This window comes from Periplaneta americana, chromosome 14 (assembly GCF_040183065.1).
Source record: "Periplaneta americana isolate PAMFEO1 chromosome 14, P.americana_PAMFEO1_priV1, whole genome shotgun sequence".
Taxonomy (NCBI): domain Eukaryota; kingdom Metazoa; phylum Arthropoda; class Insecta; order Blattodea; family Blattidae; genus Periplaneta; species Periplaneta americana.
The window spans coordinates 21,678,877-21,696,012 of record NC_091130.1 but is presented as its reverse complement, the minus strand read 5'-3'; the positions used below and the strand labels follow the sequence as shown (position 1 = coordinate 21,696,012).

At 36.2% G+C, this 17,136-nt stretch overlaps 1 protein-coding gene across 2 annotated transcripts in view; it reads right to left on the bottom strand.

The window, feature by feature from the left end:
• Window positions 1-17,136, bottom strand: part of ara (araucan) — a 699,589-nt gene that overhangs the window by 53,580 nt on the left and 628,873 nt on the right. For both annotated transcript variants that reach the window (XM_069845092.1, XM_069845093.1), the window contains exon 6: window positions 4,315-4,412. In XM_069845092.1, the coding sequence (XP_069701193.1) occupies window positions 4,373-4,412 (40 nt within the window). In that variant the 3' untranslated portion in view covers window positions 4,315-4,372. The remainder of the gene's footprint in view (window positions 1-4,314; window positions 4,413-17,136) is intronic.

Sequence of the window (17,136 nt, the reverse complement as noted above, 5' to 3'; positions counted from 1 at the left end):
ATCATATCCCACCTCCCTCAAATCCATTTTAATATTATCTTCCCATCTATGTCTCGGACTTCCCAAAGGTCTTTTTTCCCTCCGGCCTCCCAACTAACATTCTATATGCAGTGTTATTATCTAATTATATTTCCTGTCGTATATAGCACTAATATTTTGTAGAGTGCTAGTTTCGAAGTTTTAGTGCGTTTATGTGGTTAAAAAGTAGCTGGTCAGACCATTTCAATTCAGTAGTAATCCCACTTACAGTTGTCATGCTCCATTATTATTATGTACCGAACTATATCTTTCGTAGCGTCCTGAAGTAAGCATTTAAGGTTAGAGTTTCAACTCTGAACGGCCAGGATATACTAACCTATAACTTCTCGAACTTGTTTGGGAACGAAAATGCGCTCCCTGCAAATGACTGGCGCTACATGGTGGACGTATAGTGAATCACTGCCAGACCCACAGTACCACATGGCAAATTTACTAGTGTATTACATGAAGAAAGCTTTACTGTTGATTATAAAGCTTGGTGGAAAAAATTTTACAAGAAGAAAATTTTATCCACAGAATCCTTAGGAAAGATAATTCCAAAAAGGAATAAAGTAGAGTTACAGATTTCGAAGTTTGAATGCGAGAAAGGCGCTGAAGGTGTATTGAAGACCTATGAATTTATTAACAAACTGACGTTCAATCACTTTAAACTAGCTAAACAGGACGTCATACAATGATAAGTGTGCAATAAACAAAAACAAAATTGAGGACATCGTTCAACTGAAAAAGTATATCCCAGATGAACATCTACCCTTTTATGACGAGATATGCGATTTGCCAACCAAGGATGGGGGAGACAATGAATGAGCTTTTTATTAAAATGCGTCTCATCTGATGGCTCTACTAGACGTGCTGATATCATCATAATTGATCGGCAGAAGGATAAGGCTGTCATTCTTGATCCCACAATCCGTTTCGAGATGCATGAGAGGTGTGTCGTGAAAAACAAGTCATATATAAGCCTTGTTGTCAGCATCTTGGAGCAAAATACCACACCACACATTGGACAGTTTTTGGGCTCATGTTCGGTGCCCGTGGCACGATCCCACGAGAAAATTTAAATCAACTTAAACAATTTAAAATTTCTGATGCAACGATTGATGCCATAGGATCTCATGTGTTAAAATCATCCTTAGCTATAGTTAGTAATCTTTTGTTACCCAACAAAATTTTATTGTAAATGATTTCTTATGTTTTCGTATAATTTATCTTAATGTTTTCTTTTTCCATTCAAATTGTCACACAATTGGTTTTAATGATTATTCTTTATGAATTGATTAGTAGACCGATCTATTCGAACCCTTATTTAGGGCGGCTTTTTTTTTGTAAAAAATTATTATTCATTTTTTTTGGCGTTGTGGATTTATTCCCATTTCAAAACCATTGATTCATATAACATGTGTTGAGAACATATATTTGAGAAGGATGATCAACAAGCCAATAACGTTAACGATGAAAAGAAGTCTATTTACAACCTTGTATTCCTCACTTCAGTGAGGGATACAAAATGAATATTAAAAATGTGGGAAGTGAAAGGACTTCTTTTTGGCGCTAGGGGAACTTCATTTAAGTTAACCAAAACCATTCTCCTTTCTCTTAAATTTTCAAATGAGGACATTAACAAAATTTTTCTAATGGTATTGAGAGATTCATTGTCCATTTTACACAATCACTTGTACAGGGACATCATTTTATTTTTACTTCAATTTTTATTGTACCTGAGTTTTTAAATGTACTTTACTCCCACCCCTTCTACTAATGAAGTTCAACCGCCCTCCACACAGATCCAAGACCGCATATACAGTCATAGTAGCCTTACGGTCATAGTAAACAGTACGTTCCAAAAATATGTTCGCGTTTTCCAGTGACGAAAGAGTTTTCAATATTGCATCATTTTCGCACAGATACTGTCATCCATTTGCCTACTTCGCATTTCGGTTTTCCCCACCTGCTTCTATTCGCCTCTCTGTAAAGGCTAGTGGCTGGGCTGTCTTAGCTCTTTTCTGAGAACATTAATTTCTGTTAGGAATTGAACATCTACGTAATATTATACCCTACAACTGTTTAAAATAACTTAAATAAAAGGGCCTCGTTAAGTAATTAACTGTCACGTGATTTCCCCCCTTTCTGCGAACCTGCGACATAACCACTTGGACGGACAGTAGATAGCATGTCTGAGTAATTTTATCTTTTCGAATCGTGCAGAAGTAAAGATTGAATTTACAGTACGTAAGGTACTCTGAGAGTAGGTATAGAATTATTTCAACATGAGTTACAAGTGCGAAGGACGAAACTGGTAATTGGAATTACACACATTCGAAATGAAGCCTGTATCGAAATGAAAGGCTACGATTTTGAAAATGTGTTTAAATATCCATATTATGATTATTTTTCAATTTAACTTCATCCTCTACAGTGTACGCTAATGTGTTGTAGTCAGTATGATATACACTGCATAATGAATACGTCCGTATGGACAGCTCAGTTCGTGAGTAAAAACACTCATTGTAAATACTGTACTGTATTTTGATTAAACAAAAACCTAATGAAAATTATCAAACTCAAAAGCGAGATATTTCCTAGTTTACGTAAATGGTTGAACTACTTTTCTTCCCTCCTATACCTAGTAAAGTGATTTTTTTTTATTAGACCAGTATCATCGAACTCTAGTCGTGGAAGGGGGTATCAACCATTGATCCAAAGGTATAGCCAGGTTAATATTAGAAATGTTAGTAAAAATAAAATGATGTCCCTGTATAATACTATGTAATTTTTTTACTTCATTTCATTACTCCTTCATTGTACTTTCATGTTTCTCCGAAATCAAATTGTACTTTATTTTTAAATTTATCATTGTTCTGTATTCTCTCCGCAATCATACTGTATTTTTAATTTAACCTCTGCTTTGTATTCTGGATCCTAATGGTCAGCCGTAGATTTCGGCCAGATGTCCCAAATTGTGGAATTGTGTATATACAGGGACATCATTTTATTTTTACTTGCATTTTTATTGTACCTGCATTTCTGAATGTACCTCACTCTCACCCCTTCACTAATGTCCTTGCTCCCGTCAGACACACAAACTTACGGCCGCTGTTGCATTCGAAGTCTTCAAGCAGTGAAGTAAACACTGCAGTGTATAGTGTGTTTCATACATATGATTGCGTTTTCTATAGAAGAAAGAACCTATATTAATAATATCGTACTAAAAATTATATTCAAGAAACGATAAATTCAATTTCAGAGAATATGCTTCAAAATGTTTTTAATAATATGCGTACTGAATTGAAGCCTGCATTGTAATGAATGGCAACCATTTTCAGCAACTTGTTTAAAAATTCAGATTAGCTTTTTTTGAATTGAGGTGGCTAGAAGCAAAGGAATGCTAGTGACATTTGTAATAACATGAGTTAAGTGCATCCAGTGTAAGTTAAAGTATCTAAATTTTTAGTGACAAAGGGATATTTTAATCTCATCACACATTAAAATTTAAATAAAAATTTCACCGATTTTACGAAAGCTTAAATATTTAAACCCCATTTTCTCAAAAGTAACTTAAGTGCACTTACAGCCCTTTACTTATGACCCCCTCAATTTAAATGCACTCTCTATATTGTATGTTAACATCAATAATTAATATGCTAAATAAAGTAGACACTACACAACGAACATAGCCGCCTGAAAAGTTGAGTTTTTGAAAAAAAAAAAAATGTTACTACTCTACTGTATTTTGATAAATTCCGTAAAAGTGATGATCAAACTGAAAATCGTAATATCGTATTTCCCTACAACATCAATGGATACACTACTTTTCTCTCCTCCTATACCTAGTAAAATGATTTGTTTACATATTGCACTAGTAACATGAAACTCCTGTAATGGAAGGGGGCAACAGTGTTTCCGAGTATAGCCAGGTTAATGTTAAAAATGTTGGTAAAAATAAAATGATGTCCCTATATATATAAAGTATTAAAGTATGTTTAGAACTACCGCCTTCAATTAACTAAACACTAAAACCGAAACACTCTGTGTATGTATAAATGTCTGGACACCCCTACATATTTCACGTGTCGAGTTAAGAAACAAACAGGTACTTCCAAGAGCCCAACTTCGCCCTTCTCTACGAAGAAATTAGCAGTTTGGCGTTGAGGTACAAACTCGATGTGGAATTAAGAAAAGAGAGTGTGCATGCAGGCAGTCTAATTACAGGCGCCCCCATCAGGCCTCGTCATTGTTCGCGTAATGGCGCTCTTCATTAGGCGAAGTGATAATTACCTGAGAGAGGCGAGCAGTGATCCACACCGACGACGGCGCATGCGTGCTCGCGGGCCCATTACACCGGCGACACGAATCCTCCGCCCATGGGTTGGGAACTGCAACCACAAGAAACAAATCCCAATGTAATGCAATTGCCGCTGCTGGGAGACAATATAATGCAAGAGTGGCTTAACCCTTCAATTGGCAAAACCAAAATCTTACTATCAGAGGTCTGCATCGGACGTTTTCGCTCGAGCGCCAAATAGTTCATAGCATAATCCGATAGGTAGCGCACATGCATGACGGGTAAAATTGTCACGAGGGATAAATCCTCGAACGGTATAATAATAATAATAATAATAATAATAATAATAATAATAATAATAATAATAATGATTTATTTTAGCTGGCAGAGTTAAGGCCGTAAGGCCTTCTCTTCCACTCAACCAGCAAAAACTATATATACATATGCATGAACTTACAAAGAATTCAACAATTTGATTTAGATGAGAGTTACATGTATACAAGAGTTATTTACGAATTAAACAATAAAATACTATGAACTATTAATTAAACACTGAAATAAACTGTGTAGAAGAATTAAACTAAAATACATAGAATGTTAATATATTTCAAATGATATTAGATAATAGAAAGAGATTATTATGAGACAATTTTGAAAATACAGCACAATCAGGATGATGTCTAAAGAGAAAAGTAACAGTGTAGTCAGTGATAGTTTAAATCAATATGATTGGAGTGAAATGCTAATAAGGTTATCTTTTAAGCTGTTCTTAAAGGTGTTTGTTGTCTTGCAGCCCCTAATACTTTGTGACAAGGAATTCCATTGACGCGAGGTGGATATTGTAAAAGATGAGGAATAACAAGATGTTCTATGAAGAGGTATATTTAGCGTGCCACAGATAAGTGATCTGGTATTTACGTCGTGGTTAGAGTATAGATAAGAGAAACGAGACGAAAGGTAATTTGGTGTTGAGGTGTGCAGAATTCGAAAGAGTAAAGACAAAGAGTGTAAAGTTCTGCGTTCTTTAAGTCGGAGCCACGAGAGTCGGTATAAGCCGTTCTTGTTACAGTGATGAACTGTGTAGTAACATCATAGATGTTTATCATTTCAAAACTTTGCAGTGTTTAACTATCCTCTCCATAGTACAACTACAAAACTTGCTTTAAAATGTAATATAAATGTTGTAGGTAAATGGGGCCCCCCCCACAGGAGTGATTTTGTTTTTGCCACATCTGATAGATGTTATTGGATGTAAATGTAATTATTATAAACGGAGAACACAATCACGATAATGCAAGAACTGTATCAAGGTTTCTAATAATAATAATAATAATAATAATAATAATAATAATAATAATAATCTCTAATAATTAGTGTATCAATCTTTGCGTTTATAACAATTGTGTAGCATGATTATTAGTTTTATTATATTTTCTGTGACGTTATCTCTGTACTAATATTGCTATTAATCTACTGCTATATCAATAATATTTTGTAAAACGTTTCTACATTGTCGCAGTATATAGGCGGAACACTATGTATGGACCTATCACATTATATATGTGGTAAATCAAATATTGAATAATTATTAATTAGCAATAATAACTGTATGTCGAAGTTTTTCATACTATTTTATTTATAACTTCATGTTCCTGTTTTGGTACGTTCCATTGACTGTTCCATTAAACGTTTGTCATAAATGCAGAAAATAAAGCCTTATTTTTACCGTGTGAGCAAAACATAGGCTATGTGTATCTGATCTGTCGCCTTCCATACAAGATAAGACATGTCGGAGAGATGACCTTACGAGCGTATCACGACCGATCTTATCTTACTCGAGGGTGCGACACTCGACCGAGTTCAAGCGAGCGATTTAACTCCAATGCAGCACTCTGCTTAGGCCTACTGTAATAATACCGGACAGCTGTATACTAGCAGTATTGGCGTGAGTGCGAAATATCGCGGACCTGACATCTAGCGGAGCGGGATGGAATTACGTCAACATATACAAATATTAACATAGCGGGTTTCGGACTATTGTTTAAAACGTGAGTTACTAATGTGGAATTATATATGAAACACTTAAGAAATGTTGAACAGTATTTAATGTAAAATGATTACCTTATAGCCTATCACAGCGGCATATTATGAGAATATTGCATACTTAATATTACTTTCCGTAATTAATTGCTACATATTTTTTCTTTGCTTTAGTGAGACAAACTCAGTTCTGACGTTAGGAATGAATTTACAATAATGCTTTATAATATAAAGCATTATGGGTATATTATACCCATTGCTGACAACTGCAAAAATAAAAATGGTAGTATTCTGATGCTTGTAATAATTATTAGTAAGGCATGTAGACAACAATAAAACTTAATTTGCTAAAACCTTAAAATTTCCAATATTATATTTTAACTTCTATTCATTTATTAGGCCTAAATAAAAAAGCTAATTTCTATTGTTCTATCAACACAGAGACAAAGGCATTAGGCCTAATAACGAATTTTGTTAACTCACGTTTTATGAATTGTCGGAAATCGAAAGTACGATTTGGAGCAATTTGTAATGCTGTAATTGTAGCAATTATAAACAGCACACATACACCCTGACATTTTAATAAAACTATTAACTAGCCCAGCAACAGTTGCAGTTGATTACAGCTTGTTTCGCGAGTATCTCCACACCGGCCGCCTACGTGGCAGCACCAGCGTCGTTCGCACGCAAAACTGCTAGCTGTCCGGTATTATTATAGTAAGGTATTTGGCAAAACTTTATTTCCCACACTAGTTTATTAAGCCGTGTCGGACCGTAAAGAAAACAACTATCGCAATGTCCACATTATTATGTTGTACAATATTATAGTATTGTGAAATTTAAATTTTCCTACCAATTTTTTTTTCTATTTTTCTATTAAAATTATAGCATATAGCTTATTAAGCTGTTGTATCCTCTAGATTACTATGAGGACTTGCTAGAAAATTTGTAGCATTATGAAACGACGAGTCAAAATATAGCTGTGAATATATTGAATAAGCAGTAACGGACAGCCGATGAGGGGTGGTCCTTCAGCTTGGGGGTCGGGCGAAGGGCTAACAACCCATCACCGTAAAAAACAGCTTGTTATGAAGCCTTCAAATAAGAGTTACACAACACAGAACTGCACGCATTGTATATTCTTCACCTGTCATAATTAGGAACATTAAATCCAGACGTTTGAGATGGGCAGGGCATGTAGCACGTATGGGCGAATCCGGAAATGCATATAGAGTGTTAGTTGGGAGACCGGAGGGAAAAAGACCTTTCGGGAGGCCTAGACGTAGATGGGAAGATAATATTAAAATGGATTTGAGGGAGGTGGGATATGATGATAGAGAAAGGATTAATCTTGCTCAGGATAGGGACCGATGGCGGGCTTTGGTGAGGGCGGCAATGAACCTCCGGGTTCCTTAAAAGCCAGTAAGTAAGTAAGTAAGTATGAAACAAAGAGTCAAAGTCAGGATAAGAGAAGAAATGTCAGAAGGAGGTGAAGTAGGGGAGGAGTACGTCAAGGATGCCCTTTATCACCTACCATATTCAACATCTATTTAAAGGATTTAGTGAAGAACTGTTTCCAGAACATGGGAGGAGTGATAGTAAGAGGAAGAAGAATAAAGTACATAAAATTTTCTGATGGTGTGGCGTTATTAGCAGAAGAGGAGATGATACTAAGGGATATGCTACTGGAGCTAAATGACAGCTGTGAGCAGTATGGGATGAAGATAAATGCAAATAAGATGAAGACCATGGTCATAGAAAGAAAAATAAAGAAGTATCATCTGCTCAGTTGGTTAAGAGCACTCAGCGCGCACAGCTGAGAGGTCCTGGGTTCGATTCCCGGTGCCGGTACGAATTTTTCTCGTACTTAATGGTAATAAAACAAACTGACTAGTTCACACTAGTCATGTAATATGCAATGAGGTGGGCGAGACCTCATTCATAGTCGATACACATAAAGAAGGTAAACTTGCGAATTCTAAATGAGGCAGTATAGCAAGTGGACAGCTTCAAATACTTGGGGTGTACTATAAACAGTAACATCCCCTACCGACGGGAGAGGGGGCTTACACCTCAGATCGCTTGAAGGGGAAATGTGGGGGGTGTTGGGGTGGAATGGTACACGGATTTGGAAGAATGGCGGGACTGATTGTTAAGGTATTAGCGGTTAGGTCGGTTCGGCGTAGGCGGGGTCGGTGGGCTTGCAACTCATCCCAGGGGCGCACAATAGACCTCAGGTCGCGGTGCACAGAGACGTTCCCCTCCCAACCTCACAGAGAAAAAAATAATAAAATAAGCTTTAACATGAGCTGCTGCCAGGAAGTTCAAAGGAGGTTAGCAGTGGCCAAGGAAGCTTTTAATAGAAAATGGAGTATCATCTGCGAACTTCTGGTAAAAGAAAACTAAGGAAGAGACTAGTGAAGTGCTTTGTATGGAGTGTGGCATTGTATGGGGCAGAAATATGGATATTACGACGAAGTGAAGAGAACCGAATAGAAGCAGCATTTGAAATGTGGATGTGGAAAAGAATGGAACTTGAGAAAGTGGACAGACAGAACAAGAAACGAAGCTGTGCTGGAAAGAATGTGTTAAGAAAGAATGGTGCTGACATTGATCAGGAAGAGGAAAAGGAATTGGTTGGGTTACTGGCTAAGAAAAAACTGCCTACTGAAGGATGTACTGGAAGGAATGGTGAACGAGAGTAGAGTTCGGGGCAGAAGAAGATATCAGATGATAGACTACACTAAAATAAATGGGTCATATGAGGAGACAAGGAGGAAGGGAGAAAATAGGAAAGATTGGAGAAAGTTCGGATTGCAGTGGAAGACTCGCCCTTGGGTAGAATACTGAAGAAATTTTAACATTAACCCTTAAATTGACAAAGTATCTTATAGGATACAACAGATTAATAGGCTATAATTTTAATAGAACAACAGAAAAAAAATTGGCAGGAAAATTAAGTTCAACCCAAAATTTCACAACACTATAATATTGTACAACATATAAAATATGGACATTGCGGTAGTGTGTTTTCTTTACAGTCCGACACGGTTTAATAAACTAGTGTGAGAAATGAAGTTTTATCAATTTAAGGGTCAACGCACATATGTGCCTCAGTATTTCGGAATGGCATATTTTATGGTCAGAGGGAAGAATAATATGACATAACTCCGCAACAAAACAGATCATCTATCTGCATCGTCAGCACCCAAGCATGCCGCATCACCGTCTACGGATGAGTTCCCGGTTGTGGGACAATATTATATTGTGTAGAGACTATTTTTGTAGCTTATCTTAGCTAGGACCAATTTTAAAGTGATATATTATAGGTCACCCAATTACAGCATATACTACAAGATAGTGTTAAGACCTGTTTTGTTGCGGGATCAATCAATCAATCAATCAGGGATGAATCCTGACGAATGAGTTGTAATGGCTGGCACGGTATTTACCTATGCCCCCATGTTAATTTGAAAAACCACTGCACTCGATTTATTCAGGTACCCAGATTTGAAGTCATTAGCTCTTATGAAGAACTGCATAATTAGTACCATATTTATGTTATTAATCGGAAACTAAGCCAAGTAACTACTTACTTGTTTATCATTATGTGACGCTACAATCTTCTAGTACCATAATTTGCTGTTCTTTAATTGCGGAATTATGTTATCTTGTTATATTTATATCTATAGGCACAAAGTACTATCTGCGGGATATAAGCATGCAGCACAGAGACAAAATCCATGTACAAAAAAATATTGAATAAGTCGAGGTATTTCTAAAGTCTAAGTAATTTTTGCCATGGAAAAAATTATTCTTTGAGGAGAACGATAGGCAAATCTGTGTAGGATATCAAAAACAGCCATTTTATAATAAGACGTATTATATCTTATGTTTCAAACTATTTTGCAGAGAGTAACTACTATAATAGTAATTTGCGTTACAAGAGCGGTAAGTTGATGTTTTCATGTTCGAGGAAAAGTTTGAAAAAGCGAAACGTAGTTGTGCGAAGATCGTTTATTACATACCTGAAAGAGGAACTTCTAATTAGTTGCAATGAAATCTCCATCTTGGTTTCTGTTCAATGACGGCAAATTTGCAAAACAAAAATATCTATCTTCAACATTGTTGCTTTAAAATGTTTTCTGTGTTTAATATACTCCAGCAGGCCGTGGTATACGTCTGTCTTTTTTTCCCCCAATCTATGATGAGTCTGGAATCTTGTTGATTTTTTCACGGCTTCTTTAATGTTACTTGCATCATGAATGCAGTAACTTTAGTGGAGTTGTAGAGTTTACTTAATTTTTGCAAATATTTCAAAACAATAATTAACAGTGCAATTTAGGTGAAATTGCAGTGGTAAGTTTCCAATTTATAATTATTACTATATTGAACGTCTCTAAAAATAATATGTTAAAAGCCTAAAGCAGTAAAATCAATATGTCACTTAAGCGGTAAGTAGAGGGAAATTGTTATGTGTGTTAGGTTGGGAATACTGAATGTGGAATTTTAGACTTTCCGCGGATTGGTTTTGTGCGGAAACCAAGCAAATACGCACGATCTCGCACAAAGTATGTAATGTGTAAGTTACAAAACAATTCTAAATTCAAACAAATTTACGCGTATGAGAAAAGCTGAAATTTCTTTAAACATACAGAATGTCTATTTACTTTGCTCTCCCAATTTTTTTCTCAGGCGACAGATGAACTGTTTTAAACATAAGTTTTTTTTTTTTTTTTTTTTTACAATGGGGAATTATTGATACTATGGATATATCTTTCTTGTAACTTTGTCCGTTAAGGAGATATGAGTAATATCTTTATATTTAAAGACACCATAGACTTAGCCTATATGACAAATCGAAGCATTTTAAATTGTATCATAATATATAAAACAATGAGAAGTGCAAAAAATATGAAACTCGTAGTGTACGCAGCCTATTTACTGCAATTCTGAAATAAAATTACACTATGCACCATACCGTTGTCGCGCCTTGTTTTATAAATGGTACCCTAAATGGCAGATGACACGCAAGATTCTTAAGAATCATTATTCCGGATCTTTTGAAGACCACACTGGTATCTTTGAGGAACAGAATGGTTATGTGATACGAGCATGACGGATGCCCAGCACATAATGAGCCCGTCGTGATCTGGACCAAAAATAACGTAGTAGGTGGATTGGACGTGAAGAACCAGTTAGTTGGCCTGCTCGTTCTCCTGACATTATTTCACTACTTATTTTCTTAGGGGAGCGATCAAGTATGCTGTCTATCGAAATGTTACAACATCTCCGGAGAACATAGAGTCTGTACACCCATATAGGGAACACTACGACGATCTAGGGCATATTCAAATAATGTAATCATTATGCATTAATTCTAATGATCGCCACTTTGAGCAAGACATGTGAATGTTCTGTTCGAATAAGAATACCAAAAGTGTTACAAGGTGCCATTTTATTTTGGACTTAGAGTGAATACAGAGAAGAAGTTGAACTATTGCTTAGGGAAATGAAGAATGTGAAAGCAACAGGAATTGATGGAATTCCCATTGAATTAGTGAAATTATTGGGTGAAGACAAGAAGCTCCTGATATGCTCCTGAAATCTTCTTTGAAACAAATTTTAGATCTGCCGCATGAACACACCAGATCACATGATATATAGTTCCCCTAAAGTTAAAGGCTTTGGATTATTTCGAGTCACGTGGGAACCTTACATTCAACGGTATAATAACTGCCTTACATTGAAAACCATCAATAACTGTCATGTTAATGCATCAAGAAATCTAGAAGCCGAGGCTAGTAACTGTCTTAATAAATTGGGCATAAAAAGAGAACAATTGCTTGCAGTGACTAAAGAAATCACTAGTACAACGCTGAGAAATATATTAAGAGATGAGGAATACAAAAAATGGTGCACACTCAAGCAGAAAGGCAGAGGTGTGGCATTATTTGAGGAATACACGCCAGCTAACCGTTGGATAAAAACAAGGGATGGTCTCTCTGTATCCGAGTGGAAGGAGGCAATTAAAATGATAGGACAAGTGTAAAACGTACGTGCCATGCCAGGTCGGTCTCAGGATGGCTCCCAGTGCACTGAGATAGAAACCTTACCCCACATCCTGGGATTCTACCAACATGGAACTCTCATCTGGAATACTAGACACCATGCAATACGAGAACTTATTGCTAAAAGTCTTCCTTCCTTCTACGAGGTCCACCAAGAAGTCCACTGCCTTGCAAAAATGGAAGTTCTCGGCGAGTTTACATCATTGCATTTGATAGAAGAAATGACAGAGCAATTGTCATCGATCCCATCGTGAGCTTTGAAACTGCAGTTGAACAACCTGTGGCAGTACATGAAGAAAAGAAGACCATCTATGACCCTACAATTCAATACTTTAGAGATTATTTTCATATACAAGGACAGATTGAAGTATTTGGCCTATTGTTCGGAGCAAGGGGAACAATTCCAAAATTCTCAGTCTTTTGGAATTTCTTTAAATATTTTGAAAATTATTGCTATAGACGCAATGAAATATTCTGTTTAGATTTTACGTAATCACCTGTACACCTAAATTTCCTTATATTCTACTTGATTACTAATAATTATTAAATAAAAGTACTTTCCCAAGGGTAGCTTCCATTTGAAAATAAACATCGTAAATAGTGATAACGCAAATGTTTATTTTTATTTTATTTGTTTAGTATGCTGTGTCTTTTGGCAACCCTTACTGAAGGCAGCTGCCCTTGTGGGATTTATATATATATATATATATATATATATATATATATATATATATATATGTGTGTGTGTGTGTGTGTGTGTGTGTGTGTGTGTGTGTGCTACGAAATATATGAGAAAGGTGATATTGCGCAGACGGTGTTGCTGCCAGTACCGAAGAAAAATAATACCAAGAAATGTAAGGAGTTCAGGACTATCAGCCTGATATAGCACTCGGTGATGATTCTTCTGCAAATACTGAATCGACGTTTATATTCTAAGATGGAAGAACAGTTGGAAGAAGAGCACTTTGGCTTCAGAAAAGGAAAAGGTACAAGTCATGCAATTGGACTATTACGGACAATCGGCGAATATACCTAGATTAGAATAAAGAAGTATATATTATAGTACTTGTGGATCAAGAAAAAAGGCGTTTGACACAGTGGATTGGAACAAACTGATAGACATTCCGAAGAAAATAAGTTTGGATTGGAAAGAAAGGAAGCTGTTCAGTAACCTATATATAAAACAATGAGTCAAAGTCAGGATAGAATAAATGCATGAAGGAAGTGAAATAGGGAGAGGAGTGCGACAAGGATGCCCTTTATCATGTGCCCTGTTCAACATTTACTTGGAAGATTTGGTGAAGAACTGTTTTCAGAATATGAGAGAAGTAAAAATAGGAGGAAAAAGAATAAAGTGTATAAGATTTGATGATAATATGGTGTTGTTAACAGAAGAGGAGACGATACTAAGGTATATGCTACTGAAGCTAAATGACAGCTGTGAGCAGTATGGGATGAAGATAAATGCAAATAAGACGAAGACCATGGTTGTCGTAAGAAAAATAAAGAAGGTAAACTTGCGAATACTAAATGAGGCAGTAGAGCAAGTGGACAGCTTCAAATACTTGGGGTGTACTATAAGCTATAACATGAGCTGCTGCCAGGAAGTCAAAAAGAGGATAGCAATGGCAAAGGAAACTTTTAATAGAAAAAGGAGCATCTTCTGCGGACCTCCGGAAAAAGAATTAAGGAAGAGACTAGTGAAGTTCTTTTGCGTGGAGTGTGGCATTTTATGGGGCAGGAACGTGGACATTACGACGAAGTGAAGAGAAGCGAATAGAAGCATTTGAAATGTGGATAGGCTATGGAGAAGAATGGAAGGTGTGAAGTGGACAGACAGAATAAGAAACGAAATTGTGTTGGAAAGAGTGGGTGAAGAAAGAATGATGCTGAAACTGATCACGAAGAGGAAAAGGAATTGGTTGGGTCACTGGTTGAGAAGAAACTGCTTACTGAAGGATACACTGGAAGGAATGGTGAACGGGAGAAGAGTTCGAGGTAGAAGATATCAGATCATATACGACATTAAGATATGTGGATCATATGAGGAAATGAAGAGGAAGGCAGAAAATAGGAAATATTGGAGAAAGCTGGGTTTGTAGTGAAAGACCTGCCCCTGGGCAGAACACTTAATGAATGACTAGTATAATGTTATTAGCAAGTCAATAACATTACATCAATTGTTGACATCTTCACTTCACCGAAACGAAAGTCATGATCTATGTAGCTAATGGTTCAATATTACCAACCTAACCATCAATTCTATTATTAACGAAATATTATAGCCTACTAGTGAAAAAGGGTCCAACTAACAAACTTGGCCACCGACGTAGCTAAGGTGCTTGACTGCCGATCCGGAGTTGCGCTGGGGCACGGGTTCGATTCCCACTTGGGCTGATTACCTTGTTGGGTTTTTCCGAGGTTTTCCCCAACCGTAAGGCAAATGTCAGGTAATCTATGACAAATCCTTGGTTTCATCTCGGCAAATATCATCTCTCTATCACCAATTCCACCGACGCTAAATAACCTCGTAGTTGATAGACCTACAGCGTCGTTAAATAACCAAGTAAAAAAAAAAGAAAACAAATTTTGAAATTTTGATTTTCATTGTCTGAATATATGGATCATTCTGCTTAATCTGGTGTTGGATTTACTAAAATAATCGAATATTTACGGTTTAGAAATATACTATTTTTAATGCTGTACTTGTTAATTTCTGTTCTTAGAAAATGTTTACTTTAAGCTCGATTTAGGCCTACCCAAAAGTAATTTTTCAATATATAGGCTATGTCCCATTCTCTTCAAAACTACCCCTTATATTTGCATAATTCAGACAATACTGCGATGTTGTGGGTTTACTTCTGTTAAACTTTATTAAATAGTTAGTCTTCAAACAAATAAAATGGCTGAAAGTTCATTTTAAAAATATGAGGTTTATAATAAATCTTAACTTATAGTTTTCTAATCAGTAGCCTATGTAAAAATTACTGATGATCAGTTATTTAACAGGGATGAATAAACATCCAGTGAAATAGAACATTTTAAAACCCCCAATAATTTCTGAGTTAATAGGGTATCCATTTTTCTTCCGTCAGCTGTTTTTATGCACCCAGTACTATGTACATTCAGGTAATCCAATATAAAAAGGATGAATGAATGAATGAATTAATTAATTAATTTTAGCCATGATGTCCCATGTTGGGCACAGGCCTCCTGTGATGGGGCTAGAACCCCCTCGACAGGAATGGCTCAAGTGTACTCGCTTGGTGAGCCAATCTAGGCGAGTTTGTCGTGTATACTACTTTTGTGGCATGGTTAATAACCCTGTCAGACTTTAACTAGTCTCAGCACTCTGTTCTTTGTTCATTTTTTTCTTGCACTACACATATTATACTGACACCGGCACTTTGACAAACACTGATTGCTATTTACACTATTTACCTGACACTTCCTCAACACTGACTTTACTATTTACAAAACTTATCTTACACTTTCACTAATACTGACTTTACTATTTACAATATCTTAACACTGATTACGTTATCTATTTACAATGACCTTCCCTAGTTCTTTCCACAAAACTCTGTTCTTTGCTGTCCTCGACCATTGTTTCCCCGCCTCTTTGGTAAACATGTCAGACCATCTGAACTGTGGTCTTCCCTGTCCTCTCTTTCCGACGTAGGGGTCCCACATCGTGACTGCATGGGTCCATCTTGTCTGATGTAGTCTCGCCACATGTCCCCCCCCCCAGGTCCACTTCGTTGCCGTGGCTCGTTCTGCTGCGTCAGTAGTGTTCGTCAGTCTTTGCAGTGTTTCGTTTGTCAATATAAACATATCCAATGTAATCTAATCTAGCCCAAAATAATCTTAGAAAGCATGTTGAAATGTTCAGATAGTCAATATAATATGATATATAATATAATATTGTTTTATTAATTCAGTCTAATTGACATAGGGTAAACTAGGGTCTGTTGGACAGTCGGGCATGTTGGACACTCTGCACTTTAACGTGTTACCTCACCACACATTCTGCTAGAAGTCAATGACGGAAGTAGCCCCACTCGTGGCTACTTCCGTCATTGACTTCTAGCAGAATGTGGTGCCCACAAGTGGCGAGGTAACACGTTAAAGAACAGAGTGTCCAACATGCCCGACTGTCCAACAGACCCTAGTTTACCCTATCACAAATATAAAAGTCAATGACACTTACCTATGTAAGTGATCATTGTGTACTATACAAATATAAAAATGTGAGTATTTTCGACAACAATTTAATAAATTTTAACATCGCGTCATATAGGATTCTCTACATAATAACTAATATATTTCAGATTGATTTCACCATAACAAGTAATGAACCACTGAGACAAGACTAGCAGCAAAACATCCAATTAATGAAATTATGAAGTTTAAAGAGGAATGTTCACAGTTTTATGATGTTATAATTTAAACACACAGCAGTGCAGCCACAATTTTATATCATTATTATGTATTAAATTTTCATATCTGTACATTAATTTTAGAATGTTAATTACCATAAGTCAATTTTAAATAGTTATTATTTCATTATTAAAAAGGTTGTGATTAATCATTCGTTCCACAATATGAGACAATATGTACAAGATATTGTATGTAAAAAAGCCTGATGATGCCCATGGGCGAAAACGTTTGCTTAATTTTTAATTTTTATATTTGTATAGTACA